This window comes from Salarias fasciatus, chromosome 12 (genome assembly GCF_902148845.1).
Source record: "Salarias fasciatus chromosome 12, fSalaFa1.1, whole genome shotgun sequence".
Lineage (NCBI taxonomy): Eukaryota > Metazoa > Chordata > Actinopteri > Blenniiformes > Blenniidae > Salarias > Salarias fasciatus.
Genome location: NC_043756.1, coordinates 7,638,054 through 7,665,275, shown reverse-complemented (window position 1 = coordinate 7,665,275; position 27,222 = coordinate 7,638,054). Strand labels below are relative to the sequence as shown.

Here is a 27,222-nt window from a genome sequence, read left to right as displayed (position 1 = left end):
TTCAACACTGACCAAGAAGTGAAAAGCACAATAGTAAACTTCATTTGGAATAATAAATGTGACAGTGACCTGCAGCTCTACTCGGCCACTAGAGGGCGACCTGCTCCATTTCTGCGCCACATTTTATCATTCTGAATATAAAGGTTTTTAGCCAATGAGTTGCTCTAATGAAACCTCCATGAAATCAGACAGAGGCCTGATGCTCGATGAAAGCTTCTTTCTTTCTAGGAAACTTACTACCATGTTACAAGTTTAATGTGTATTTAAAGTAGGATGACATGGTGGGATGGATCTGAACACTCCAGCCTTACAGTGAGAATATCCTGTTTGAGTTTAAGCTTTGGGGGCTTTCTGTGCAGAGTTGACATCGGCTTGGATTCTCCTCTACGCAAACCACTAAACTTTAACCTGTGTTGGTGACAATAACCACAGTTAAAAGAAACTACAACTGCCAATAATGAAAATATTATATGCTAATCTTATATTCCCTGGAGTAGAGAAATGGCCACAGCAAAACCAAACTACTTGATTTCAAACTAAGGGTGGGTAGATTACAGCTGCATGATCCTTGAACTCATGGAGGATTACTGTTATGGTGGTTCCTGCTCCAACACACCGAGTGAGAGAGTAAAAGAGGACATTTGTGGCTTTATCTCAGGATTTGAAAGTACTAGAGGACTTTTCTCAATGTTCTAATATTTCAATAAGTCATTGATCATCTAAAAAGTGCACATTGAAGTCTGATTGATAAACCAACAGAGCTTTCTAGGTCGCTTTACTCGTGCGTAAAGAATCTTTTCTGTCTCAACATTTGATAAAGGAGTGCAACGTGTTTTGGGCCGCGACGGGAAGAAAACCAGTGTGTCTGACTGTCAGCTTTTATTTTTGAGGATCGCTTTGGTGAACTTTAGCGGGAGTCGGTGCTTGTGGCTTGACGCAGCGCCGCCTCGGAGGCCCAGCCTATTTTGATTACGCACCGGCAGGGGGAGGGGGGCGCGCCGATGTCCTCTCTGGTGCACTCAGCCAACCCCTGCTGTTGTAAGGTAAAGCCGCTGCTCTCCTGGTGTATCGTTGGAAGGAACAGGCTTGCATTCAGCGGAGATCTCCCAATTTGTTTTTTTTGTTTTGTTTTTTGTTTGTTGTTTTTTTTTTCTGCCTCTGAGAGATTTTGCATACAATTTACGCATGGAATGGTTTCGGGGGGATTGGAGTAGAAATGCAGCGCCGCACTTCCAGCTAATAACAAGAACCATGCCCGGTTTACACTGCAAGCAAATCTATGACATCCTGTTTTATCCTTTACGACTTTGATATGAGTGAATTTTTCTCGGCCGCCGACGACGAGGAGAGAAGAGAATAAACGCAGCTTCAGGAGAGGAAGGACGCTGATTTTTGCTGCAGACGCTTGTGCACCGAAAACCATCTGCATTTAGGATTTTCTTTTTCTTTGATGGAGCTGGAGAACATTGTAGCCAACACTGTACTGCTGAAAGCGAGAGAGGGTGAGTTGACATATGGGAAGCATGTATCATTAGGCTGTGTCACATTTTGCGCTCACTTATGCAGAAAAGGTGGGAATAAACGTAATGATGACGGCAGCCTGCGGACCGCACGGCTCAGAACAGCAGGTAAACCCCACAGATGCAACAGTGGAGAGCCGTGCGTCGCCTTTTTTTTTTTTTTTTTTTTTTACACACACACCCGCGAAACGCCGCATCCGACAACCTTCGATCCGCTTCACCGATTTATTTTATGTTCGCCCGTCGGTGGCAGATTGTATGCGTTTTTTTTTCCCACATATGTAGGCGAGGGTGGGGAGGGAGGAAGAGGAGGGGAGGGGAGGGGAGGGGGGTCTGCCTCCCACATCCGCTTTCGCTGTCTGTGCAAATGAAAGCGCTCTTTCGCAACATTATGCATGCTGAAGCACACACCGAGGCTGGGAATAACTCATTTCTGCAGAGGGAATAAATGAGTGTAGGCTGGCTGGCATTTCAACGGTGATCTGATGACGCGCCTGGTGTTGAAATCTGTGTAAAGGGCCTGCAAAGACACACACACACACACATTCACACACACAGAAAGAGAGAGAGTCTTGTTATCAGTGCAGAACAGTAACTGAGAAGGCCCTATGCAGTTTGGCAATAGTCTGAAATACGAAAGCATATAGTGTCATCAATAGCTCCTTTTGTGAAATGCAGGGTCGGACTGAGGGCAGCAGGAAGGCCTGAAGGTAAACATTATGACTCCGTGATTGTTTCACATCAGTGGTGACCTGTGGGTTAGGGTTGGGGTTATGAAGACGCCTATATTTCAGTTTTTGAATCTGGTATCGTCCTGCATATTACGGTAATTGAAGCATAACTCAAGCTAGATATGCTTAGGCTTTTCATAAGACTTAAAAACTGCGAACAAGTTGAATCGTACGGATTTGATTTTTCATCCTCTATAACGTAGGGAACTGGGGCAAATCCTTGAAAGTGGGAAAAGCCATATTCCTCTTCGGACAGGTCACCAGTCAATCTTGTGGCAAACACACAGACACAGACAGTAAAACACATACTCACATTCACACCAACATGGGAATTTACAGTCTGTAATTCGCCTCAAATGCATGTTTTTACACTGTGGGAGGAAACTGGAGCATCTGTAGGAAACAACCACATGTACAATTTCCGCGTGTCCTCAAGGCCACCTCACACTTGAAGCAGGGTGTCTCTTGCCATAAGATGAGCCTGCTGAACACTGCTTGACCGTGCGGCCTGCACCCTGAGAACAGTGTGGTTTTCTGTTTTTCTTTTCTTTAAAAAGTTCTCTGACAAGTGAGTAAACCTGTGTCATCAGTACTCACACGCTGAATAAGTCTGGTCGTTGTTTATCGGCGGTGCTCTGAATATGACTGTACTCAGTTTTGTGGTGTGGTGAGCTTGCCCTCGTTCTCACAAGTGCATTCACAAGTTTGGTGGCAGGCAGTGCTTGGTTTCACGTGGGAACGCTCTCCGAAACGTTTCAAGCCGATGCATGACAGAACTTTGGTCTGCTCCTTTCATCTATTGTGTAGCACAAAGATGACACGATGTGGAAAAAGCACTAATCCAGCGTAAGAATGAGAATGTTTATTGAGAAATAATGGGGGTATATATTTAACCACAAGGCTGACATGCTGTCAAAACCCCCTTGTGACGGAGGCCGTGGGTCAGACTGGACGTTTGTTTTGCTGGAGCGGAGCACGAATGGCTCGAGCGAATCAAGCTTCATGAATTAATAAGAGCAGTTAATGACCCATGACAGATCTTGCTTGTCCCAGCTGCTCCATTGGTGCTCATCCATTCCCTGCCCTGACTGTGTGTGGGAGAGGAAAAAAAAAAAAAAGGGCCTTTTACAATTATGGGATGAGATGGTTCTTTGAGTTAATAGCTGAAGCACGACTTTCTCAGCAGCTTTATCCATGCCCCTGTAAATGCAGCCATGTGAAACTGATTTAACAGTGAATATTTGTTGCATTGGACACACTGAATCTTGTCACAGGTTGCCGTGAGTGTGTTATTGCTTGTATCTTTTAACTGCCTGAATCATTAGAGGGGTTGTATTACAGGGCCCGGTGCCAAAGGTTGAGCTGTTCTCACTTGTATGTATGGCAGAGTACGGTTTGCACGGATCACAGGCTCATTTTTAGGTCACATAGTTGCCACAGAGGAAGAATGCGAAAGGAGCAAATAAAGAGTGTTTATTCCTGTTTGTTTATGCTAGTGCATCTCCAGCAAGAGCCGAACTGAGAGGCAAGCATCCTCCGTCCAAACGCTCCCAGCGACGCACAACAGGAAGGCCCCGCTTTGCTCCGCAGTCTTTCACTTGTTTATGTCGGCGTTCTCACACCTCGCAGAATCGGTAAAACGGCGAGAGTGGCAGCACCACACAGAAATTAAAAGAAAAAACAAAAACACAACATTGACATCGCCAGGCTAAGCGGGGCAGAGCGGGCGTTGTGCCAACCTCATTCGGCTCTTTGGCTCCTCTGTGTCAGCAGTGACTGCTCCGACAGTGCCGGTCTGGGCTTTACTGCCAAAATCCTGCTCGCGCTCGTCATTGATTACAAGGGCCTCGAGATTACCTTGAGATTAAAACCAGCTGGACCTTGGTGAAAACTTTCGGATCAAAGAGGATTTACGATCAATGTGGTCCCTCTGAGTCGAGCGCGGAGCTGGAAAATCTAAGTCATTCTGATTTCCATAGAGGGGACGAAAAACACCTCTGACCAAATTGAACCATCTCGTTAAGTGACTGCTGTCTTACATAAAGCAAAATGGTATTATGCACTATCAGTTAGATGCAGCCCATAAGCCATTTAATCAAATTGATTGTTACATAACAAACTGAGTGGGCTACTGCCATCCGAGCTCCATCTTCCTGTGGAGCTGCTCTCCGGTCTCTGCGGAAGATACTTTATGGATGATGAGTATGCGGTAAAATGAAACAAACCGATCTCCAGCGCGGCCGTCCGAGTATCGTCTGACAGCCGCAGCCCCGTTTGCACGTTTTTCCCTGTCGAAGCGGCAGGAAATGCTGATGTGCTGATCTGAAAGGCTCTGATGTCTGTGTGAGGAAACTGGAGGTTGCAGCAGATCAGAAAGAAACGGAGGTGCTTGGGCCGAGACGTTTACGACTGGCCGTGGCAGCAGCCGACGCAGAGCCGGGGAGAGTGAGGGGGATTAACGTAGCAGGGTATACTCCAGATTTATGTGTCTGTTCTGAGGGGTGTGGGGATGAATTCCTTTGTTTAAATGTAACCTGAACTTAGCCACTGTGACGCGAGCAACATCAGCATGTGTGTGTGTGTGTGTGTGTGTGTGTGTGTGAGTGTGTGCGTGTGTTCCCATTCACAACTCCTGCTGGCAGCCGTCGTAGATTCCAAGCCAGGCAAGTGAACGTCATCGGCTGTCGAACTGAATGAGTGTAAGAGGGAAAAACTGCATTGCTGCATCCAGATGCCGTTCTTGAATTGCGGTGGAAGAGCCGGGGTATTTAGTTTGGGCGACTAGACTGAATTCCATGCTGCTGCCTGTGGGCTTTCTCATTTGGGCCGCTGTGTTTTGGGATGTTACAGTTACATAAGTCAGGAGGAAAAAAAAAAAAAAATCTATTAAAGATCACTACAAATCCAAACTTGTGGAAGTGATTTATACAGTAGAGCCTGTTTGATAGAACTAATACAAACATGGAAGAGACACAAGGATCTGTATTTTTCACTTTTCGACACTTCGCTGGAAGATAAGTCAAGAACGGAAATGAATCATTTGCCAGAATTTTGCTTATTTTAGGCATCACTAGACCAGTAATCATACAGTATTTAATACTGTCGGCTGCCTTTTTGTGCAAAAGCAGGAGTGTAAGAACACAAAGGTAAACAAAAACCTTGCAGAATCATTAAATGGAAATGCTTGGAGCCAAATATTTGAGGTTCTCCAAACTGCAGATGTTCAAATTCAGATGGCAACAAACTGTAACTGGTTTCTTTTGCCAGTTCTATCATGTTCTGCCCCATCGCACATTGATAAGGCCAAACATCACAGACTGATTAGTCTCTCCGAGGAGGTATGCATGAGATAACAGCGAGGCATTGAGGTATTTGTCTTTCAAACGGATTTGTGTTGTGCTCTGAACATGCATGAGTGGCTTCTTACCCCTGCGGAGGGAGGGAGGGGAGGGTCAGAGTCACACTGCAAGTCGGAGCAAGCCGAAATAACTGTAGTCATTACCACAAACAGAAGTTTAGTGAAATGAGCCGGCACGCTGAACTTTCAAACACGCAGCATTGATTTTTGTTGTCCCATCCACCTGCCGGCTAATGATAATGTGAGTATAAACAAGATACAGTAGACTCTTTGTCTCTGTTGTGGCATACAAAGCAGAAAACACAGGCCCGGAGTGCTCCTCCCACAGGACCCCTCTGAAAGGACAGATCCGTGGAATAATGCTGTCAACTTTTATTGGGTAGAGAGCCTTAATGGAGGGGAGAGTAAAATACTCTGGAGGGAGAGCAGAGTGCCGTTTCCTCGCCGGATTCTTCTGACAGGAAAGTCAACCTGCGCTGAAAGTTTAGTGCCAATAGCTGCAGGACTGTTCACGGCCTATTCTTATAATATCCCTCCTCTCAAAAAATGGTACACTTTGATTGTCAAGGCAAAAAAAAAAAAAACGTTTCTTTAAGATTTCCTTCTCCTGGATGCATGCCTCTGCAGCACTCGGCCTCAAACAAACCTCCAGCCACCGCATCGTTTGGCAGTCACGGTTAATACTTCGCATATAAAGCCAGAGACTGAAAAACAATGTTTCTGTTTGTAGCCATGTTGTTCAGACGGAAGTATTTCAACTATTGCATGAATTTCCTTGAAATTTGGTACACAAATCTATGAACCCGATAGGATAAAGAGATGTGAGAAATCATCAGTTTAATTCTTTCTCAGGGTTTTACTTTGTTTCATTTTATCAGTTAATCATATAATATTGGACAGTCGTGTATAGTGCAAACTATACAGTATTTTGGGTGTCCAGATGCTTTCAAATGCTTTTTTTTTTCAACCAAACTATCAAAGATAACGGTGTAGTGAATCACCTGCAATTAAAAACAGTGAACCAGCATAATTTTTTTTCTTTAATCCCAGGCTTCTCATCATCTTTCCTTCAGTTACACACAGAGATGCAAAGCAACGAAGTAGTAGAGATACCCATCGACAACACACCATAAGGCTCACTGTGTGTTTTGAGTAGGAGTGTGACTCATTTTTTCTTGAGTGGAAAAATTCAGCTCTCTGGCTCCTACTATCTCTATTGTTATTGCTGCCGCTACCCACACATACAGTATACGTAACTCAGCTGGATGCAACAAGTTCACGCCTGTTCTCTGGGGGCTGTCGAGTGGAATTCTGGGAAATATCGGAGACAATTATCTAAAGTAGAAGTAGTCAAGGTGGACTTAGGGGGAGAAGTGGATGTAGAAAAAAATGAAAAAGCCAAATCTAACAGCTTGTTATTGGAGGGAGAAGCCCAGCTGATAGTATCTTTCCCCCCATTGTCGGGCGTATAGGTGACCACTTACGCAGCACTGCATTGTGTCTGGATGTGTTTCCTGTCTTCTGCACAGCTGGCGTATCTCTTTAATGGAACATACGCTGAATATTTGATGTGCATTAATCGTATAATCAATACGATAACTTTTGGACCTTCCTCTCTAATGTGTCTTGCTGCGTGGGGAGAGACGCGCCAGACTGGATGGACACACACACACACACACACACACACACACACACACACACACACACTTCCAAGGTTAGACAGTGCATAGCATGGAAGACTTTAGTTTCTTTCTCGGTAAGTGAAAGGGAATGTGTCCAGGTGAAAACTTGACTTGAAAACATAGATTAATCTTGAATTTTAAAACTTGTTCAGTACCGTCTCTGATTGACGTCCAATAGTTTTCCATCCCTGGACAATCCCAAAAACCCGTGATAGTGGTTCGCTCTCTGCGTCCCACACCCTCTCCAGCAGGCCGTCGGTCCCTCTCGGTGGTTTTGTGCAGGTGTTACAAAGAACCGAACCATGTTCTTCCAGTCACATTCTCTCCATGACAGGGAGTTAGTAGAATTCCATTGCTTGGCATTTAAGGTCTCCCGCTCCTCCATCGACATTTCAAATGACCTTCATGTTTCCATTTCTCCTTTATGTAGGACGAACTCGCTCCTTTTAATACAACTTGGAAATTGTTTTAAGACTTGGCTGCAATTTAAAGTAAACCAGATCCAGGTTTTTCCAGTCTCTAAATAAGTAAGTAAAAATTTAGACCTTTTCAGTGGCTATCTCGCTAAAAGAGCAAGGAAGGCTCTGCAGGACCAGAGGAATTCACCATTTTGACCCAGATTTTCAGTGAAAGACCAGCCACGGATTAGGAGTCTCTCCTAAACAGTGTTTCCATCCACCGTCTCCAATGGGACTGGGCCACGCTCTGGCATTCAATAGACTTCCAAAAAAACAAACAAAAATGCTGCTAACTAATGCCGCATTTTTCCGGGGAGGATGATAAACAGGGGAAAAACTGAAACAGTAGCTTTCATTTCATTGTGTCGTTTCAGTCAAGTCCAGGAGAAAGTATCCCAGGCACTTTTTTTTTTTTTCTTTCTTTCTTTTGAGGGATGTTGCTGCAGCGAAGACAAAGGAACATGGAATGTCAACACAGCAGCAAGACGAGGAACAAATATCTTCATGAAGCACGTGCGCGTGTGCACGCACGCACTCGCACACACAAAAAGGAAACTGAGAACAACTAGAGAGGACAGCGATAGAGTGAGAAGGGCAACATAATCACTTCAACCTTATTTCCAGGAACCATTTTTTATTTTTTTTATTTATTTTTTTGCTGCTTATTTGTGCACATGTTTTAAAATACACTCTCTCTACATATATTACCAATACGCCATGTGCTCCATCAGGTTGATAAGCTGGGTCTTTTTTTTTTTATTCTGTGTTGGTTCATTTGTGATGCAAGTGCAAACTTTCACCCTGGACAAAATTAGAAAAGAAAAAAAAAAAAACCTCCTTTGTGGACGAGTGGAGAAATCCATGGCGGTAGTGTTCACTCTATCAAAACATTTATGAAGGCGAGCAAACAGCGGAGTGGCCCGTCGGAGCGTAGGAGCGTCCTGTTGCGGCGAGCTTCATGTGGACTATGCTCTGTCCTCCTGGATCTTTATGGATGAGCAAACAGCATGTATTACCCAGCGTGCCCCGCGTTGTGTGTGGTCCTTTGATCCCACGGCCCAGTGGGTTATATAATTTCAGTCTGTTTGATGTTTTCCCCGTTTCAAATTCCATTTTTTTTTTTTCTTTTTTCTTTTTGTATTTAAAGCACAGGAAACCTGTGGCACCTGACTGTTCCCAGACAGGATGTGTTCCCCTGCCTTCTGCTGCTTTTGGGAGATTTCTGTCCTTTGTGTGCAGGTTTTCACACCGAGGCTCTTCCTGCTCGCCGCGGCTCACTCATGAGCACGTCCCCCCTCTCGGGGACACAGTTACTCTTGTGACAACTGTCGCCGCTCACCAGCTCCGAGGTCACGGACCGGTTTGACCACCTCGGTTTGTGTTAGAGCGCCGCTGCTGCTGCTGCCCTTGAGCTGCTCACTATTTATAGCGCTAATGTTTACAAGGACATATAGATATGGGGAAAATGTCCCTGTGGTGTGTTTTCTTCTTGAAGCTTTGTACAGATATACAGTGTATCTGTGGGCTAAACGCTATATTGAGATTATCGCCGTCTTAAAGCACGTGAGCGCCTTGCTTTCGCAGTAAACGCAGCTTCATTGTTAAGGTCAGGCAGGATTCGGTTGTTGTCGTCGGTGCAGTATACTCATTAATCAGGACACACAGCTGTGTGCCAACATCAATACAGCTGATAAGATCAAACTTTTATTGTCTACGGCTGATTTTGAGTTTATGACCCCTCAATAAGTGGTTTAACATGTGACCCCCACGGCAGGCAGAAGAATAGTCAAGTGTTGCCGGGTAAAAGCCGTACGTCACCAACGTTTGCCTTTGAGCAGGTTCGCAGATGTTCCAGCTGGATCGTCCGTGTTATTATTGCATTAATGAGAAATACGTGGAGGCACAGCGCTGTTCGGCGACGGTGAAAAAGGAGGCTGGACAGCGGGACCGACATGACATCATGGTGGAACAGGCCAACAAAGAGGGTCTTCCTGCTATAGTCCTCCCCTTCTGCTCAGGTCTGGGCAACGTTTCCCCCCGCAGCTTCCTGTGAGACACACACTCTCTCACACACACACACACACACACACACACACACACACACACACACACGCAGAGTGTGACTACTGCGGGATAATTCCACAGCAATGTGATCGTCTTATTGAAGTCATAATGATGCCTCAGAGAGAACAGGTACCAACATACCGTTTGTCAGGATTATGGAATTTCAGGGTCGACCGATAAACACCACAAACAAAACACCATGAAGTCCGTCTCTGCATTCATCCAAAAACAAACATCAAAACTTAATTTTTCAAAGAGTTGATTAATTTTTTTTCTGTGTGTGTGAGTGTAACATAGTGATACACACACAGACATGTAGAGGCCTCAATAACCCCATCATCTAGTCCTGATTTGCTCAAGATTATTCTGTATCTCGTTTTAATTTTCGCTCAAGTCGCAGAGCCAGCAGGAACTTTCAAATGTTCATTCTGGTCGTGATCACTCATTGTCGGCTGTAAGGAAAGTTAATTAAAAGTTAATGAGTGGAAATTGGGATTGATTTTTCCAAGATTCTCTTTCAACTTGGAAATTTTCTGACTTTACTGTAACAATCTTGCACATGCAGTCTTTTGGTTATTCTGATGTTGAGAAAGCAGAAATTAAGTATATGTCCATAGAATGTTCATCAAAAAGATATATGCTTCAGAAATATGTTTTTATATTGCTTGTGTTTTGCACACTTTAAATTTCAGGGTATTTTATTTTACCTTTAATTGTCGATTTTTACCAAATATGCAGTCTTTCCATTAACTCTATTTCCCTGTCACTACTGTAGCTTCACACTATTCACACACAACATGCTGTGCAACCCACAAAAAGAGCAGCCTGAAAAGGTGTGATTTATTTTAATTCAGCTGATCTTCGGTCTTTCTAACAGATGGATATGTAGCACTGCGTCATAACTGATCAAGATGTTTGCTCTGACAAATGAAAAAAAAACCATCTGAGAATCACTCTGCAGGGCCCTGAGAAGTAGGAGGACGACGAGCTCGTGCACCAGCGCATATTTTTCGTTCCGTGAAAGGCTGCTTATTTTGTTTATCACTCGCATTTTGCATACACAAAAACACTAGCCTTTGCCTGCAGCCCACATGCAAATGCATTCTCAGGTATTGCACCATTGGTCATTGTGAGGGAGAGGGAAGAAACACAAAACACAGACCTTTGTGTCATGTCTGGTTGCGGCCTGACCTCAGCGTGTTGCACCGAGCTGGCCATCGGCAACATTTAACGGATCTGACGTAAAAGATGAAATGAGAATAAGTACGAGTTTGATAGGTGAGGGACGAGTGTGAAGATTCACAGAAATCTACCAGTGTCTTTCGCTCAGTGTGGGTGTAGAAAACGGCTCGTACTCGCAGCGATTCACTCTCCAGCCTCTGCTCTCACGTCTCACTCTGCTGCAGATGTTCCTGCATACAGTAGCTATACGGCAGATGCATATCGTATCTGTCAGGATGTGGTTTGACAGGCCGTCCTCAGGAGACCTAACCTAAAGCTCAGAGTGGCGACGTAAGCGGAGAGTTTTTTTTTTTTTTTTCTCCGATCTCGGAGACCGAGTGTGTGAGCTACCGGCAGTTTAATGGCGAGGATTTTTTTGTGTGTCAACACTTTATGAATATAACCTCCCAGTTAAGCCGGGACGTTTTTGAATGTGTGGATTGATGGGGCCTGCAGGACTGCCCGAGTTGGTTAAATTGAGCATGAGGACATTACTAGAGAGAGGTCACAGTCGAAACGCTGTGCACACACACAAATGTTTGGGATGCCGGTAACCCCCTGGTGCAGCGCCAGACGGATGTCGTTGCCTCTCTGACCTTATTTTTGCTTCACTTGACAAGACTTCATGATGTCAGAGCAGAAACATAAATAAAGGGTGGCGACCGCGCTGCCCACATGGAACGAATTAGACGGACAAGTTCCTGTGTGCAGCGAATCCACCGAGCAGTGCATATTTCAGCTCGTGTGTAAGTGACAGGCCATCTGAAAGCGAGAGCTGCTCTGTGGGGGAAGAAATGAAACAAAGGGCTGAGAACAGGGTTTTATGAATGACATTTATGAGCACAGCCTGACTTTTAATAACCCACTTCTGCTAAGCAAGAGCTCGGTTGCTGCTCAGGGCACATGTGAAAGTGAAGAACGCAACGTGTAACACAGCACCATCGACTACTTTGAATTCATTAAAAGTGCTTTGTTTTTTAGGCCTGGGACGCACAGACCAAAGTTACTGAGGGATCAGCAGTCAAGGCGAGGACAGATTACCAGTGCAGAGTATTTGCATGTCTGAAGAAGTGGTTGGGAGTGCTCGCTGGTGTCTGCACGAAACCTTCCTGGAATATCTGGACAAATAAAATATGCTGACAAAGATGCAGGGAAGTGAGTGCCTGGCAGTTGTATTTGCTGAAATGAATATGCTACAGTGAACAAAATGAGCTGCCTGAGCTGAAACGCCATCTTCATTGATCGATTATCTCCCTCGGTGATTTTCATTTTCTCGGTCCAGATCCCTGAAAGCAGCTCTGAAGCAAATGTGCGTCATGAGATAAAAGAATAAGAATGCAGAAAAAAGAAAGTTTTAAAAGCCTTGAGCCTCTTTTCTTTTATTTATTTAAGAGATTTTAAGCAGGTGTCAGGTTTCCCTCTTTTCTTTACTTAATAATGCAGGAATGCATAAAAACTATTTTACCTGCATGGTGATTAAAACCACTTGAAAAGTAGATCAGACAAGAAAAAGTTTTAACAAATGCCTTTTAAACTAAACAGTAAATGAAGCAGAGCCAGCGATTCATATGCTTTTGATAAAACTCATGCAAAAAACTGAAGTCCTGGCACACACACCATTTGCCTATCAAATAGTTGATCCAGTTTGAATGTAGGTGATCCGTGGGCAACAAATAAATCCAGATATGTCGTAAATTTATCCTGATAAAATACTAATCTCGTGAGAACATTTCCTATTCATTGTATTTTAACTGAAACTTCAACAATTAATGTTCTTTAAAGACCGTTTTTTCACTTTTGTACACTCTGCCTGTAGTTTAAAATGTGTTCTTCTACCAGGTTTCTGTACTTCTGCTTAATAAAAGAAGGATGTGTAGACATTTGAACCTCTCTGTCACACACTTGAGACGGCCCATGCTACCTTTTATTATCTGTTTATTTTTTTAATGAGAAGGGAACGGCTGCTGTTTATTCATGTGCTTTCTGTCTGAGCCGTGAACTCATGACCTTATTTAACCTGAAGAAGTTGAACGGCAACTTACCGCAAGGTAGAGCTGATGGCTACAGAAAATCTTCAGGAGTCTGACCAAAGCAAAATCACTGCAACGAGCAGAAAGGGATTCCAGGAAAAACGGGGTGGAATGAAAGGAGAGAATAAAACAAAAGAAGTAGAGAAGTGGAAAAGAGGACTGAAAATAGGAGCAAAGGAAACGAGAGGAACTAAGAGGAGTATCTCAGCATTGTGTGGAAGTTGAATGCCTGGGTGGAGCGCCGACGTTTGGTACAATTATCTGACATGGGTTTGACCCTTCACAGGAAATCGGTGCCATTTCGCGGACGCGTCGATCCACGGACGCCTCACGGTAGCACGGGTGCGTTCATTTTTAGCTCGGCGGCCCCCGTGGGGGATGACCTTCTCCGCTCGCTGCGCCGTTTGAGCTTTTTGGCAGTCACCATGTTTTTATTAAAAGAGATTAAAATATTGGACCACACAGCAGAGCGGGCCCAAGTCTTGCTGGAGAGCACAACTGCATATTAACTGTTTCCACAGAACAACTGGTGTTTCAATAAGGAAGTGTGCCTGTTTATAGCTTGTTTGGTCTACAGTAATGTTGATGAGGAGCAGGTGCTGTGAGTTAATGATTCTCTTCGAGGATAGTCTGACTTGAGTTATTAATACATTCATGCTTGGTGTTTGCCCATGGTGATAGGACTTCCATTCTGTGTGTTTGAGCTCTGGTCACGTGTCGCGGCTTAGTTTAAAAACATACAGCAAACTACCTGAGGGATAATAAGGAGCCCGACAAGCTTCCAAAACTTTCTATTCTTTCAGGACAAAACTTGTTAGACACGGGAAAGTATGTAAAGTTTTGTAATTTAAGAATTTATTCGACTTTTTTTTATCACAGTGTCAAACAAAAGTATGAATCTAATGTCTAATCGGGTGCTGTTGTGCTTAGTACTTTCTTTTTTTCTTGTCTTGTTTTATAGTCTTTCATGAGTTAATGTTACACACAGGGAATCTGACACACTGCTAAAACTTTTTTATTTAATTTCTATGCGGTAGCTTCGCCATAACTTGATAAAATGAAGCCTGCCTTTCGGTCTAAAACCACGCTAACTCAATCTGTGACCTTAACAGTTACTTTGTTGACTCTAATTTAAAGTTCTTGGCTTCAAGTGAGAAGTGTTGTACAATATTACGCAAGTTTGCATTGTGTGTTTGCCTGAACAGATGCGTCTCCGACAGCAGCAGAGGAACAGATGAGGCAGGGAATCTGTAGGAATGATGGGAAACTGCAAAAGCTTTTTACTCCGTCTCCAGCATGACGTCGTGCCTCTCGCATTCCTGGGTTATTACTTAAAGATGTCTGCTTGTCATTGCTTCTCCGGTTTGCTGCTTCTCACAGTGGGCTCGCCGGTTGCAGCGAATTTCCACCGCACAGAGCAGGGATAGGAAATCCCTGTCAGTTCATCAGAGTCGTCAGAACGTATTAACTAATAGCTGAAAATATGACGTAGGCCTCAGCATGGTGTCAGCGGGGAAAACCGCAGAAAAACAGGCTGTTTAATGCCTAATAATTATCAGCAGAAGAGAGGCTAAATCATCGATTTGACCACAATTTTGATATAAGTACATAATAATTCTAATAAAGTCATAATGCGTATGTAATTCTGCAAAGTTTTTTTTTTTTATTGGAGATGGTGAGCGGGAAGCTGATGCATGATTATTCAGTGCTGTGGAATCCAGTCTGGCAAAGTCCTTCTGGTTCTGATGGGAACTGAAACGGTCAGAATAGGCTTTCTGTCTGTGTGGATACAAACACACGAAAACACACACACACACACACACTGCTCCACTTTCTGAAACGCCACTAAGTGAGGAAGAAAGTCAGCGGAGTGAGGAGAGATTTACGGAGGAAGTGAGACATAATCTATGAATTATATATACACACTGAGACTATGATTTCATTCAGGGGAGAGCCCACACACACAACCCCCCAGCCCCACTGCTTTTAGCCATTAACCCTCCATTCTCCTCAGTGATGAAGACAAACTTTGACACCTTTATGAAGTTCTTTCATTAAAACATTTTCACCTCTTCTTCTTCTTCTTTTGTTTTGTGGCTGCAGGTGGAGGAGGAAAGAGGAAAGGACGGAGCAAAAAATGGAAGGAGATCCTTCGTTTTCCCCACATAAGCCAGTGTACTGAACTGGGAAACAGCATCGGTGTGTGTGTTTGTGCACTCTCCTCATGTATTTGTCTATTCATGGTACCTTCGAGCTTTGTGTTTTAAATTTGAGTGTTTGTTTTTTTTTGTTTTTTTCTCTGCAGAGAAGGACTATGTCAACATCTGTGAGAAACAGCCTATCGGACGGCTCCTTTTCCGTATTTACTGTGAGACCAAACCTAAACTGCAACGATGCATCCAGCTACTGGACGCAATGGTACACACCCACACACACATGCACCTCACACACGCAGCCAGACAGACAGGTTCTCTTTGCATGGCTTCGTCTGAACATCACATTAACTTACTGACTTATTTGCATACATCGACTGAATTTACCGTCACTGCTACTCTTCTATTACTAATCTGTAAAGGTCCAGTGAGGAGGTCACTATTTTCTGTCTGATTACAACAAGCAACATCACAGAGTCCCAAAGCAGAGCGCATGTGTTCCTGATTGAATTGACATTTTCAGTCTCTAATTGGGCCGTGTGTCTATTACACACCCCACCAGTCTGACCCGTTATTGAAAACCGATCCTGCAGTCGGTGTAGACGAGACTCATGTCTTCCATTCGAGGACTTGCTTTCTCTTCTCATAAAGTGAGTGTGCAAAGAGATTTTAGTTCCCCCAACAGCAGTAAATACACACACATACACACACCGTGAGCCAACTTTCCCCAAAGGTTTTTTTTTTTTTTTTTTTTATAAATCTTCACTTTCTCCTGGTCTAGTTCTATTTTTTAAGCATTATTTATTAATTCATTCACCGTAAGCACATTTGAATCCTTTTTAGAATGAGACTCTTGGTTCAAAACAAATGTGTCAACAATGGAAAAAGCCAACTTAAGTGTTAATGCAGAGTTTTAGTTAGCATTACCTCATGCTACAGCTCACAAAATGCATCGCATTATTACAGCAGCAAAGCAGGCCGTGGAAGAAATAATGCAGCAAAGAGCAATGGCATTAAAGTGACAATTAATGCAAGCATGTAATTTGAAAATGTGTAACAAATTAATGGTCCAAGTAGTGTCCTAAATAAAGAAAACATTTGGATTTTAATGAAAAAAAGTGTAAAATAATAATGAATAAAGGCTAACCGTAGGTCGCAACACACACCGGCCACACTTTGCGTCGAGTACTCACTTTGATTACATAGTTGCCTACAAATACAGCAGTACTGGGTCACTGCAGGCAGAGGAGACAATTAAACTGAGTAGCGATTATTCAACCGGCCAGATCCCCACGTCCACCCCGCTTGTTGCCTCGGCCCTCCACCCCTTCGCTCTTCCCTTCTCTGCGTCTAGACGAAATACCTCCCACATGACACATTTAAGTCTTTATCTATCTATGCCCAGAATATCTTTGTGGCCATGTGACGGGACAGAAAGGACAGCATTGTTTCCCACACCACCCCTTCCAATCCCAACACCCCGCCACCCCCCCACCCCCACCCCTTCCTGGCCTCCTTTTAAACCACCCAGCCCTAAAAGTGACCAACACCCTCAGCAAGGGGGAAACCGCCAATTCCGCAGCCCGTGTGACGTGCGCTGCGGCCGTGCTCATTGTTGGGAATTCTACACTCCGTTTTTTAAGGTGATAAATACATGCGAGTTCTTGCAGTTCCAATGCTTGCTAGACTGTTATTTTATGTATTGAGTCTTCATATATTTCAGAAAATGAGGAAAACAGTAGTCAGTGGAAAATATGTGGAATTGTTGAAGCAGCAGAGCACAAATACCGGTACATTGTTACTGAAATTAAACTAATGACACTTAGGATTCAGTTTTGGGAAGTTCCTTTTTATCCTGTATTGATCAGTTATGTTTCTCGGATGTAGACGGTACAGCCACATTATGGCACTCCGGGGAGCTGATGGGGGTCAAGGGTCATGCTCAGGCAGCCACAGTGGTTACACGTTAGATTTGAATCTGCGACCTCTGTATGTCAAGTCTACTCCTCTAACCTTCTAACTTTATAATATTTTAACTTTAGTGTGTGTTGCTTAAGCATGTTTTTGTCATACTTCCTCTATTTTAAAATGGGGAAGCAGTTTGAAAATCATTCTTTTTTTTTTTTTTTTTCAAGATTGTGAAATAAAACCCAACCGAAGCGGCTCTTCGTTTTAAATTTGCGGTGCAGTTTCACACAGGAAAGATAATCCACTCAAGAGAAGTTATTGAAGGTGGACTGGAAATACGAATGAAATAGCAGAAATAAATCTTTGATTACGGATAATATTGAGGAGTTGGCTGCTATTTTTTTGCCTCAACAGAAATGCTTTGAATTCTCATAACTAAAGCATAGATTTACTTAAGTATTATATTTTTGTATTGCAATTTAATGTTGATACTTTTTCATCCAGCCTTCCATCTTCCAAACAACTTTATTTTTATCTTTGGGGCTGACCATTAACAAATTCAGAAAACTCTCAATACAGTTTGTTAGCAGTCAGAGGGCAAACACTTAAATTAATAGATTGTATTTATTCATTTATTTGACCATCCTGGGGATGCTGTTTTTTTTTTGTGTGTACATGCATCTTATTAAGCTAAAGTAACAGAAGTGTCTAATCCATGGGAAAACATGAAGCCAACAGTTACGGAAGAAGAAGGAGTGTGTTGTGCGCAGCAGAGGAAGGAATTCGCTCAGGGGGTTCCAGCGATTCCTCTTACATCATGAGAAGGTGTGTGTGTCTCTGTGTGTGTGTGTGTGTGTGTGTGTGTGTGTTTCTGCCTCCAAAAGGCTAAAGGGGCGTGTTCTTTCCCCCTTGGCTGACCCCCCGCCGGCAAAGGGTGGGAGTCAGACAGCTCGTTCACTGTGTGTGTGTGTGTGTGTGTGTGTGTGTGTGTGTGTGTGTGTGTGTGTGTGTGTGTGTGTGTGTGTGTGTGTGTGTGTGTGTGTGTGTGTGTGTGTAATTTCTCTGGAACCTCTGATAACAAAGCCCGAGTTAATCAACACTTGGCACCCATTGCGACTCTCTCTCTTCTTCCGATCGCCCTCGCTGTCTTTCACTCACACTCCTTCATCTTTTACTTTGTGTGTGTATTCAGCGCCGGCCTTCTTTTTGGCTTCGATCTGGTCTCGGAGTGACGCCGTGGCTTTTTTGCACCCAGTTTCAACTTAAGCTCCAGGGGGTTATGTGTGTATGTGCTCGGCATATATGTGAGTGTGTGTGTGTGCATGTGTGTTTTGTAGTGGAAAGCTGGTGACGCTGGTGTGACACGCTGTGACACTCCAGGACCTCAAGGAATCCCACCGTGTTTACTGTGGGGTTGCCAGGCAACGCATGACCATGTTGGAAAAAGCTCAGTGATAGAGCGGCGCCAGCGTGCGGCTCGGTCGCCATGTTGCTTCTTTGCTCTACAGGAGTTTCAGGATAAAGCTCTGGCCGCAAAACGCGTCATTTTCACGTTGTCGCCTCCTGGAGATGTCCGGCACCTCCAGTGTGCGATGGTCAAACTCTTTTTCTCCACCACACATGTTCATACCTGGAGGCAAAGGCAGCATGTGACCTTGTGAGAATGACACAAAGAGTCGCACGGACACTTCAGCGCTAAAACAGCAGCGTTTCTGTCGTTTGACTGAAACAGAAAATCAAGTAATTTTTATTAAGTTTGACAAAGATGTGAAGTTTTCCTTTTACCACAGTTAGACAGTATTAGATTTGAATATTCATCAACGAATTGAAGATTATTTGTTTAAAATGTAGTATATACATCTCAAGACGCTCAGAGTGCATGTTCACAGACATTCCATTTCCACAGGAAACTGATGCCAGTTGTTCCAAGAGATGCAAAACATCTGGTTCCTGCACCGCTTGGACATCTGCCTTTCCACCCTGAGTCCAAGTGTTTTTATTTCAGTGAACAAGATGAAAAGTGAATGAACCGAAAAAAGATATTTCGCCTTCTAAACAGTATTTTTTGTTTCAGTACATTTGCACACATTATTTAACAGGATTCCTACAGGGAGGATGTAGATCTGATGTTTTTTTTTGTCTCCTCCTTCACCCCCACTCAGCCTCCTCTCTGCTGAGGCAGACCCTCTGTCTGGGCCACATTACTACTTCCTGGACTCTGTTTAAAAAGCCTTTCTGGTGTTTTAGTTGTGGCATTTTCACCCACACCTTCATTAGAGTTGTATGTTTAGTGGGGAAATTAATGTACCACAAATTAAAGTGTAAAACACTTCATACAGATGCGTCTCTATCCTAAGTTATCCACAGTTGTGATAAAGAAATTCCTCCCCATCTCATAATTATTCATAAAGCCAACAACATTTAAAGAACCTCAAGTTTAGCCTCCTTTTTAGATGTGTATGTTTGTATATTTCATTAATAAGAATATACAGACATTCCATTGAAATGACCCAGTTTCAGTCATTTATTTAAACTTTCAAAAACAGCATCTGTACCTTTAAAGCCATGGTGATCACTCTTCAAAAATGAAGCATAACATCACACCCCATAAAGCAATAATCCACCCAGATTCATGGGGCTTGGGAGCGACGCGTTCTAGTCGAGGGCCTCAGAAAGTAAATATTTCACAGGGCTGTTCATAGCAAATATACAGGATTTTGACACGATGAGACTGAAAACTTGAGTTGTGTTTGATGCCTCCAGTGGTTTCACAAATTCCGTCCATGATCGAGGCATGATCAGTGACGGTATGATGACAGATGTGACATTGCAGCCTTTATGAATGTTTTATTGTTCTGGTAAAGAAAGTTCAACCTGCCTGCTATAAAGATTCTCCTCAAATTTGGCTTTTTTTTCCCCCCCAAAGGCAATGACAGTTGGCAGTCATGCAATGACAGATATTTTCAGCAGAATTTATTCCCCGAGCGGCAGACTGCGAGCTTTTTACACAGATGGAGAGACATCAATTTCATCATCAGCCCAAGTCTGCAGAATCTGCACAGACCCTCCTGCTGTCGTCTGGATGCTCAAATGTGTCTGACAGAGTTGAGGCGTTGCGAGAGTTGTGGCTGGCGTGCGTCACGAAAAGGAAATGATGGCTATAATTTATGCCGAAAGGAGCTGGATAGACTTTGCACTTACTATACAATAAAATGTGTAACAGTAGAGTAAAATTCTGTCGAGAAAAGAAGCAAATCTTTTGGTTTTGCTTGTAAGCCGCTAATAAAGGGTTTTTACAACAGTTTGCTAAATGATCCCTGGTAAGTGTTAATAAATCTTTTCCATACAAGGAAGAGAAGTTTGGTACACACACAGAAACATTTTACCGCCACAGGACCCAGACGTCAATCATTAATGTTTCACATTTGAACCGGTTACGTTGTAAATCACTTCTCAACCAGTATCTTTATTATTTTGAATCATGCTACAAAAGAGGGGTGGGATACCGTAAATCTTTACACGTGGCGGTTTCTTTTGATGTGATAATACCGCTCTTGAAGCTCTGTGGATGAAAGGATATGATGTTGTTAATGACACCGCATTGTTTCTTTTACAGGAAGACTATGAGGTGACGCCTGATGAAAAAAGAAAAAGCAGAGGCGACCAGATCCTCAAGAACTTTCTTTCGAAACAAGTGCGTTTCTTTACTTCTCTTCCTTCTGTGCTTTCTTCACTGCACAGTTGAAGTAAAAACTACTAACCTTTTCATGCTTAAATCAGACGTTGATGTTGAGTTACTGCCTAATTAAAGCTTGCAAAGCTACTTTTAAGGGTGCAGTAAGTCACATGTACAACAATAACAAAGTAATGGTTCTTCGTGTAATAAAAAGTGATGTATTATTTTTGTGTGTGTGTGTGTGTGTCTGTTTATATGTGTTGATGTAGTCGCCTCAGCGTGTGGACATAGCTGAGGTTTTTGCAGACCAGTGCAGAGAGAATCTGGAGCTCAGTCCATGTAAGGAAATCTTCAGCAACTGCCGCAAGTGAGTCTCTTCTTCCTTCATTCATTCATTCATTCATTCATTCACTTGCTCACCCACGAGCTCGTTCACTCGCTCACTCAGTTGCCCACTGACTCCCTCCCCCGCTCATCCCATCACTCGCTCGCTGACTCACCTGCTGCGTTTTCGTCGTACTTCTCGGCTGTGAGTGTGACGACTTGTTTGTCGGAGCAGGGCTGTCCACGACTACCTGAGCGGAGCTCCGTTCGCAGACTACCAGAACAGCATGTACTTCGACCGCTTTCTGCAGTGGAAGATGCTGGAGTGGTGAGTTGGGTTTTTTTTTGTGTGTTTGCACCATTTTGCACAGTTATAAGTGTTTTATGAGCTCGACTTACAACAAAAACCAATGAAGGACAGACGGACAAACACAATCATTCACACTTACGGGCAGTTTGAGCACACTTATTAGCTTCAAATTCAAGGCTTTTGGACTAAGGGATGAAATGGAAAAATACCCATGCACACACACTGGGAGAACACACACACTCCACAGAGAAAGGCCCAGCTCACACCGCTACTCCTCCTGTAGCCCTTAGACTGGATCATATTCTGTTTTATGTTATACAGTCGCCAGCTACAGCATTAGGTATACCTTGTGAGTATTGATTGAAACCTTCTCTTTGCCTTCATAGCTGCTTTCATTCTTCGGGCAGTGATTGAACAAAGTGCTGGAAAGATTTTATTAAAATTTTAGATTACAACATAACACTCCTGCTGTAGATTCCTAGGTTACACATCCATAGCATACATTATTGCAAGTGATTTTTTTTTTTTTTGTATCAAACTTAAGAAACCAGTTTAGATGATTCAGGCTTTCAAAAGGTGCAAAGGCATTAAGATCGCATAAATTAATTGGCACGTCTGAAGTTTAAGGAGGAGAATAGTTTGCTGTCTACATGAGTAGACTAACATCTTAAAGTAGTGGGACGACTCCAGACAGGAAAATATTTTATGCAAAGTGCCTATCAAAAGCAGTTAGACATAAAGAGCGAGCTTTCAGATCGGCCTTAATTGGGCCCGTGTCTGGAAAGTGGAATTATGTCCAGGAGGCCCTTCCCTCTGGACAGGAAACAGAATCAAAATGGCATCGAGTGGTGTAGATAATATCTCTGTCTTAATCAATAAATATGTATTAATGGATTTTGTGTCTGTGTTCTGTCAGGCAACCAATCACTAAAGACACATTTAGGCAGTACCGAGTCCTGGGAAAAGGAGGATTCGGGGAGGTAAGTGATGTGACGATAAGCGCAGATGATGATGATGACGACCCTTGCCATGTAAACGTAGTCATCGTGACAAAACGTCAATCTTCTCCTCAGGTGTGCGCCTGTCAGGTCAGAGCCACAGGGAAGATGTACGCCTGCAAGAAGCTGGAGAAGAAGAGAATCAAGAAGAGGAAAGGAGAGTCCATGGCTCTCAACGAGAAGCAGATTTTAGAGAAAGTCAACAGTAGATTTGTTGTAAGTGGATGTCCAAGTGTGTTTTGTGCACACATCTGCAGTTCTCCCAAGTTTTAACGCCGTTTCCCTGTAGGTGAGTTTAGCGTATGCATACGAGACCAAAGACGCTCTGTGTCTGGTGCTGACCATCATGAACGGCGGCGACTTGAAGTTCCACATCTATAACATGGGCACTCCGGGGTTCGACAAAGACAGGGTCCAGTTCTACGCAGCACAAATTGGATGTGGACTTGAGCATTTACACAGGGAATCTATAGTCTACAGGTAACATTGTTGATGTCAACGTGTGTTTGAAGTGTCGCGCTGTGTGACATTGCCTTGAGCTCACATGTTGTGTTATTTGCAGGGATTTGAAACCAGAGAATATCCTATTAGATGACAATGGTGAGTTTTCAACAGATCAGTTTTCAGATATTTCTTGCAAAGCAAAGCATTTAGTTTGTTACCATACACCAGTGGTGCATAATCATCTTCATAGATCTTTGAAGGGAACATAATCATGTCTTAGGCTAAACCTCTCTGCCGTTGTGCTGCAGGACACATCCGTATTTCTGACCTGGGGCTGGCCATCAAAGTGCCTGACGGAGAGCTGATCAGAGGCCGGGTTGGAACAGTCGGCTACATGGGTAAGACACACTGCAGTCAGCATCTCAGACGGCAGATTTTCAGCTGAAATTCTAACCACTTGTTTCCTTCATCTCCAGCTCCGGAGGTGATAAACAATGAGAAATACGGCATGAGCCCAGATTGGTGGGGGCTGGGCTGCCTGGTGTACGAGATGACCGCGGGCCGATCGCCCTTCCGCGCCCGCAAAGAGCGAGTGAAACGGGAGGAAGTGGAGAGGAGGGTGCAGGAGGAAGAGGAGGAGTACAACGACAAGTTTACAGAGGACGCCAAGGCCATCTGTAGAATGGTAATCTTCCATAGAAACTTTTTTTTTTTTTTTTTTTTGCGTGGAGGGAGGGAGCGAGCGAGGGAGGGAGGGAGGGAGGCAAATGAATGATGAATAATTGAATGATTCATCTCTGCTTCTTCTCGCCCAGCTGCTCACCAAAGACCCGAAGCAAAGGCTGGGGTGCAAGGCGGATGGAGCAGCAGGCATCAAGGCCCACTCGTTTTTCAAAAACATCAACTTCAAGAGGATGGAGGCTGGAATAGTGGACCCTCCCTTTGTGCCTGATGTGAGTGGAACACGCTGCATGTTTAAATCAGTCTCACTGCTGGCAGCTTGTGAAGAAATGCTGCTAATCTTGCCGTTATCAGTGTGAGTTAATTTAATCATTGCTCCAATAAAAATAATCGAAAGCAGCTACCACAGGGGAAAAATTCCCTTTAAGAACAGTGGTAATCTGTAAAAAAGCTAAATTATCTAGTAAGATAAACTTGTCTCTGGTTTTGCCCTCTCCCAGCCTCGGGCGGTGTACTGTAAGGATGTTCTGGACATTGAGCAGTTCTCCACAGTCAAGGGGGTAAATTTGGACCAAACGGACAACGATTTCTACTCCAAATTCGCTACAGGCAGCGTTTCCATCCCATGGCAGAATGAGGCAAGTGTGTGCACTTTTTACGACGTTTTCACACCGAGCAGAGCGTAACGGCTGGAAGTCAAGTTCACCATCATTTGTAACTCCCTTCAACCCCTCATCTTACATATCCCAATTGTTTTTTTTCTTTTTCCTTTCCGCCCCAGATGATAGAAACTGAGTGTTTCAGAGATTTGAATGTGTTTGGGCCTCAAGGGACGAGACCCCCGGACCTGGACTGGAATCAGCCGCCCGAGCCCCCTAGACGCAGCCTGCTGGACAGGATCTTCAGGAGACACGTGAGCGACGGCGCCGACACGCTCGCAGAGCCATACTCGCGCTCGTTCAAATCGCCTCACACGAATCTCTCTGCTCTCTTCGTCTCCCCGCAGCACCCAGAGGTGTCTATTTCCAACAGCCGTGTGCAGTCTTCCAGCGTAAACTCTGTGGACTCTATGTCCAACTCTGCCCCCTAGTGGCACCGGGACTGTGCGGGAGCCACATACACACAAAGGGAAGGAGTGCTGAGGGGCTTCCCCGCTGCTGATTGGTCCACAGCTGGGGCCTGAGCAGCAGCCGGAGACAGTCTGTCTAAAAGCCTAAATGGTCAGCCCGTGGGGAGGGAGGGGGGACGGCCAGACCCTGACACCCTGGGCATTTGTAGTTGGATGGTCAGTGTTGCAGAGATGTTTGGAAATATTGAGACAAACTTTACTTACCCTCAGGATTGTTGGACTATAGAGCAGAGCCACTGATGTTGATGAATACCGAAAAAGGATAGTAACCAAGCTAATATTCAGGGGATCCACTGTATAATAAAGACCACCACAGGGAATAGAAGCTGGGGTCTTGGTGAATTTACTTTTTTTGTTTGTTTGTTTTTCCAGAAAAAAAATAATTTTCTTTTTCATTTTCAGTCTTTCTGGCCTGTATCTTGTACCAGTAACTCTCCATCTGTCTGCCCCCTCTCTCCAAGTGGTACCATCTGCACAAATCATCTTAACTTATTCTTTGTCCATATATTTCACCTCCCATACCTCAGATCACTCCTAAACATTCAGAAGACATCACCTCAACAACCTCAACACATAATGTACATTGCCTTGCGTACACTCAGGCCAAAGATTACAGTTTAGTTTTGTGATACTGTTGTCATGTTGAGTTATTGGAGGATTTTTTTTTTTTTTTTTTTTTTAGGTTTTTAGCTGTCATTTAGAACCACAGGAGGGTCAGAATGTGTGATCCGTTTTCTACATTTTCTCTAAATATGAGCCTGCAAACATATCATACCGCTTAAAGCCCACATACATACAGTACATACAGAATCAGATAGACGCACAGACTCGGAGTTGTGAGAATTGTGTCGTGTTTTCATTGCATGGACAAGTGTAAGTATGGACAGCTGTATCCCTTTTGCTTCTGCATACCTCATTCCACTGATGTTACCATCGTATACACACAAACACACACGTCTCCCTCAGTTTACAGTCTCACTTTATATTTGAACATTATGTGGAATTTTGAAATCTAATTATAAGCTGTACAGAAATCCTTTTTTTTTTTTTTTTTTTTTTTTTTTGGTTCAGTTTTCTGCAAAGTCCCACAGAGTGGAGAGGAACACATGCACTCAGCCTGACTTACAAGTTGCACAATTTAAAATAATGTCATGCTGTTTTGTTACCAAATGAAAATGGTTTACCTCTGATCATTAAGGCACATTATTGTACTGATATTGTCACATGCCGCTTGTTTTCTACATCCAAAACTAAAGTGTTCTTGTTCTCCCTTTGCCTTTTTCCCTCTGAGATATTGCTGCCTCACCGTTGTTGTCTAATGTACAGATTGATTTCTGTAGTTTGCCCCGTTACACTTACCCTTAACATGCTCTTCAAAATGCCTCACAAATCTAAAGGGTCTTCCTCTTGTTTTGTGTCCAAGCATAATCAAAGACACGGGGTGTCGACAGCTATGAAAGGTGTGATTTCCTTTAACCAGTCCAGTGCATCCATGGGAGAGCAGAGCATGAGGGGACGGACCCAGAGGACCCTGCAAGCACCACACAAAGAAGTGGCCTTCTCACAGCAGCACAGCCAATCACAAGAGGAGAGCCCCGTCTCTTCTGATTGTTCTAAGAATGTGGTATTATCCCTATACGAGATAATGAAAGCTGGTCCATGCAGTAATTCTGATCATTCCTACTGATCTCACACGAGCCTGTTTTTTCTTAATCTACATACTTGACATTAAAAAAAAAAAAAAAAAATTGAATCAGACTAAAGTGCCTCCTTGTTAGCATGATCTCCCAGACAATGCCCACACAGACATCAGCACTTTGTTTACTCTCTGACTGTCATACTCTGTTTGCTTTGCCTAGGAACGCATCAATACCAATACACAGACTTAGTATGTTGGAAATGAAGGGAAGGAGGACCGGAGGGAGCCGATGAGGGAATTTTCCTTCTTAATGTGATGTACAGCGAAGTGCTGAGTGCATGTGAAAGCCAAACCCACTGTGTCTTTCAAGTCCCAATAAACTGTACTATAGTTTGAGTACTCTACTGTTCGTTTGCCTCATTATTCCCCTGTCCGTTATCCACGTGACCAAAGACGTGTTCCTTTGCCACACTACAGACAATATTGAATATTTTTATGAATATAATTTTATGGATTGCTGTTTTATTATAGTTTTTAACTTGGATCAAACAGCCAACATCAAATGTAGCATAATTCTTATAAACTTTATTTGGAAAAAAGAAAGTAATGATCCCATGCTCTGAAGGATGTAATCCTCAATTATTGAACAGTTCAGGGAATCTGGAATTAAGCAATAAGGCCCAAAGTCACTACAGTGGAGCATGGCTGTACCATAGGGCCAACTTAGAGTAAATATCCTGAAAATACTGAAAAGTGTTGGAGAAGTTTCCCATAAATATTCTGTGCTCCTGTCTCTCTTCATGAAAGTGTGTCATAAGACAATTCTAGACCCTTTTGATATTAATATGCTCGTAACTATTAGTAGATCAGTTAACCACTTATGTTTACTAAAATTA

The 27,222-nt window shown here is 43.5% G+C and overlaps 1 protein-coding gene across 2 annotated transcripts; it reads left to right on the top strand.

Annotated features, from left to right (window-relative positions):
• The first annotated feature begins 989 nt into the window (after positions 1 to 989).
• Positions 990 to 26,477, top strand: grk5l (G protein-coupled receptor kinase 5 like). 2 transcript variants are annotated; one of them, XR_003932527.1, is made up of 16 exons: positions 990 to 1,502; positions 15,168 to 15,263; positions 15,370 to 15,482; positions 20,742 to 20,819; positions 21,071 to 21,168; positions 21,361 to 21,453; positions 22,352 to 22,415; positions 22,509 to 22,649; positions 22,723 to 22,913; positions 22,996 to 23,033; positions 23,186 to 23,275; positions 23,354 to 23,562; positions 23,693 to 23,830; positions 24,059 to 24,200; positions 24,340 to 24,471; positions 24,565 to 26,477. XR_003932527.1 is itself a non-coding variant. In XM_030104082.1 (16 exons), the coding sequence occupies exons 1-16, from the start codon at positions 1,451 to 1,453 to the stop codon at positions 24,646 to 24,648; spliced, it is 1,755 nt and encodes a 584-aa protein (XP_029959942.1). In that variant the 5' UTR covers positions 990 to 1,450; the 3' UTR covers positions 24,649 to 26,477. The 2 variants fall into 2 exon arrangements, 1 of the variants encoding a protein (XP_029959942.1); XM_030104082.1 differs by having other exon boundaries at positions 24,059 to 24,196.
• The last annotated feature ends 745 nt before the right edge of the window (positions 26,478 to 27,222 follow it).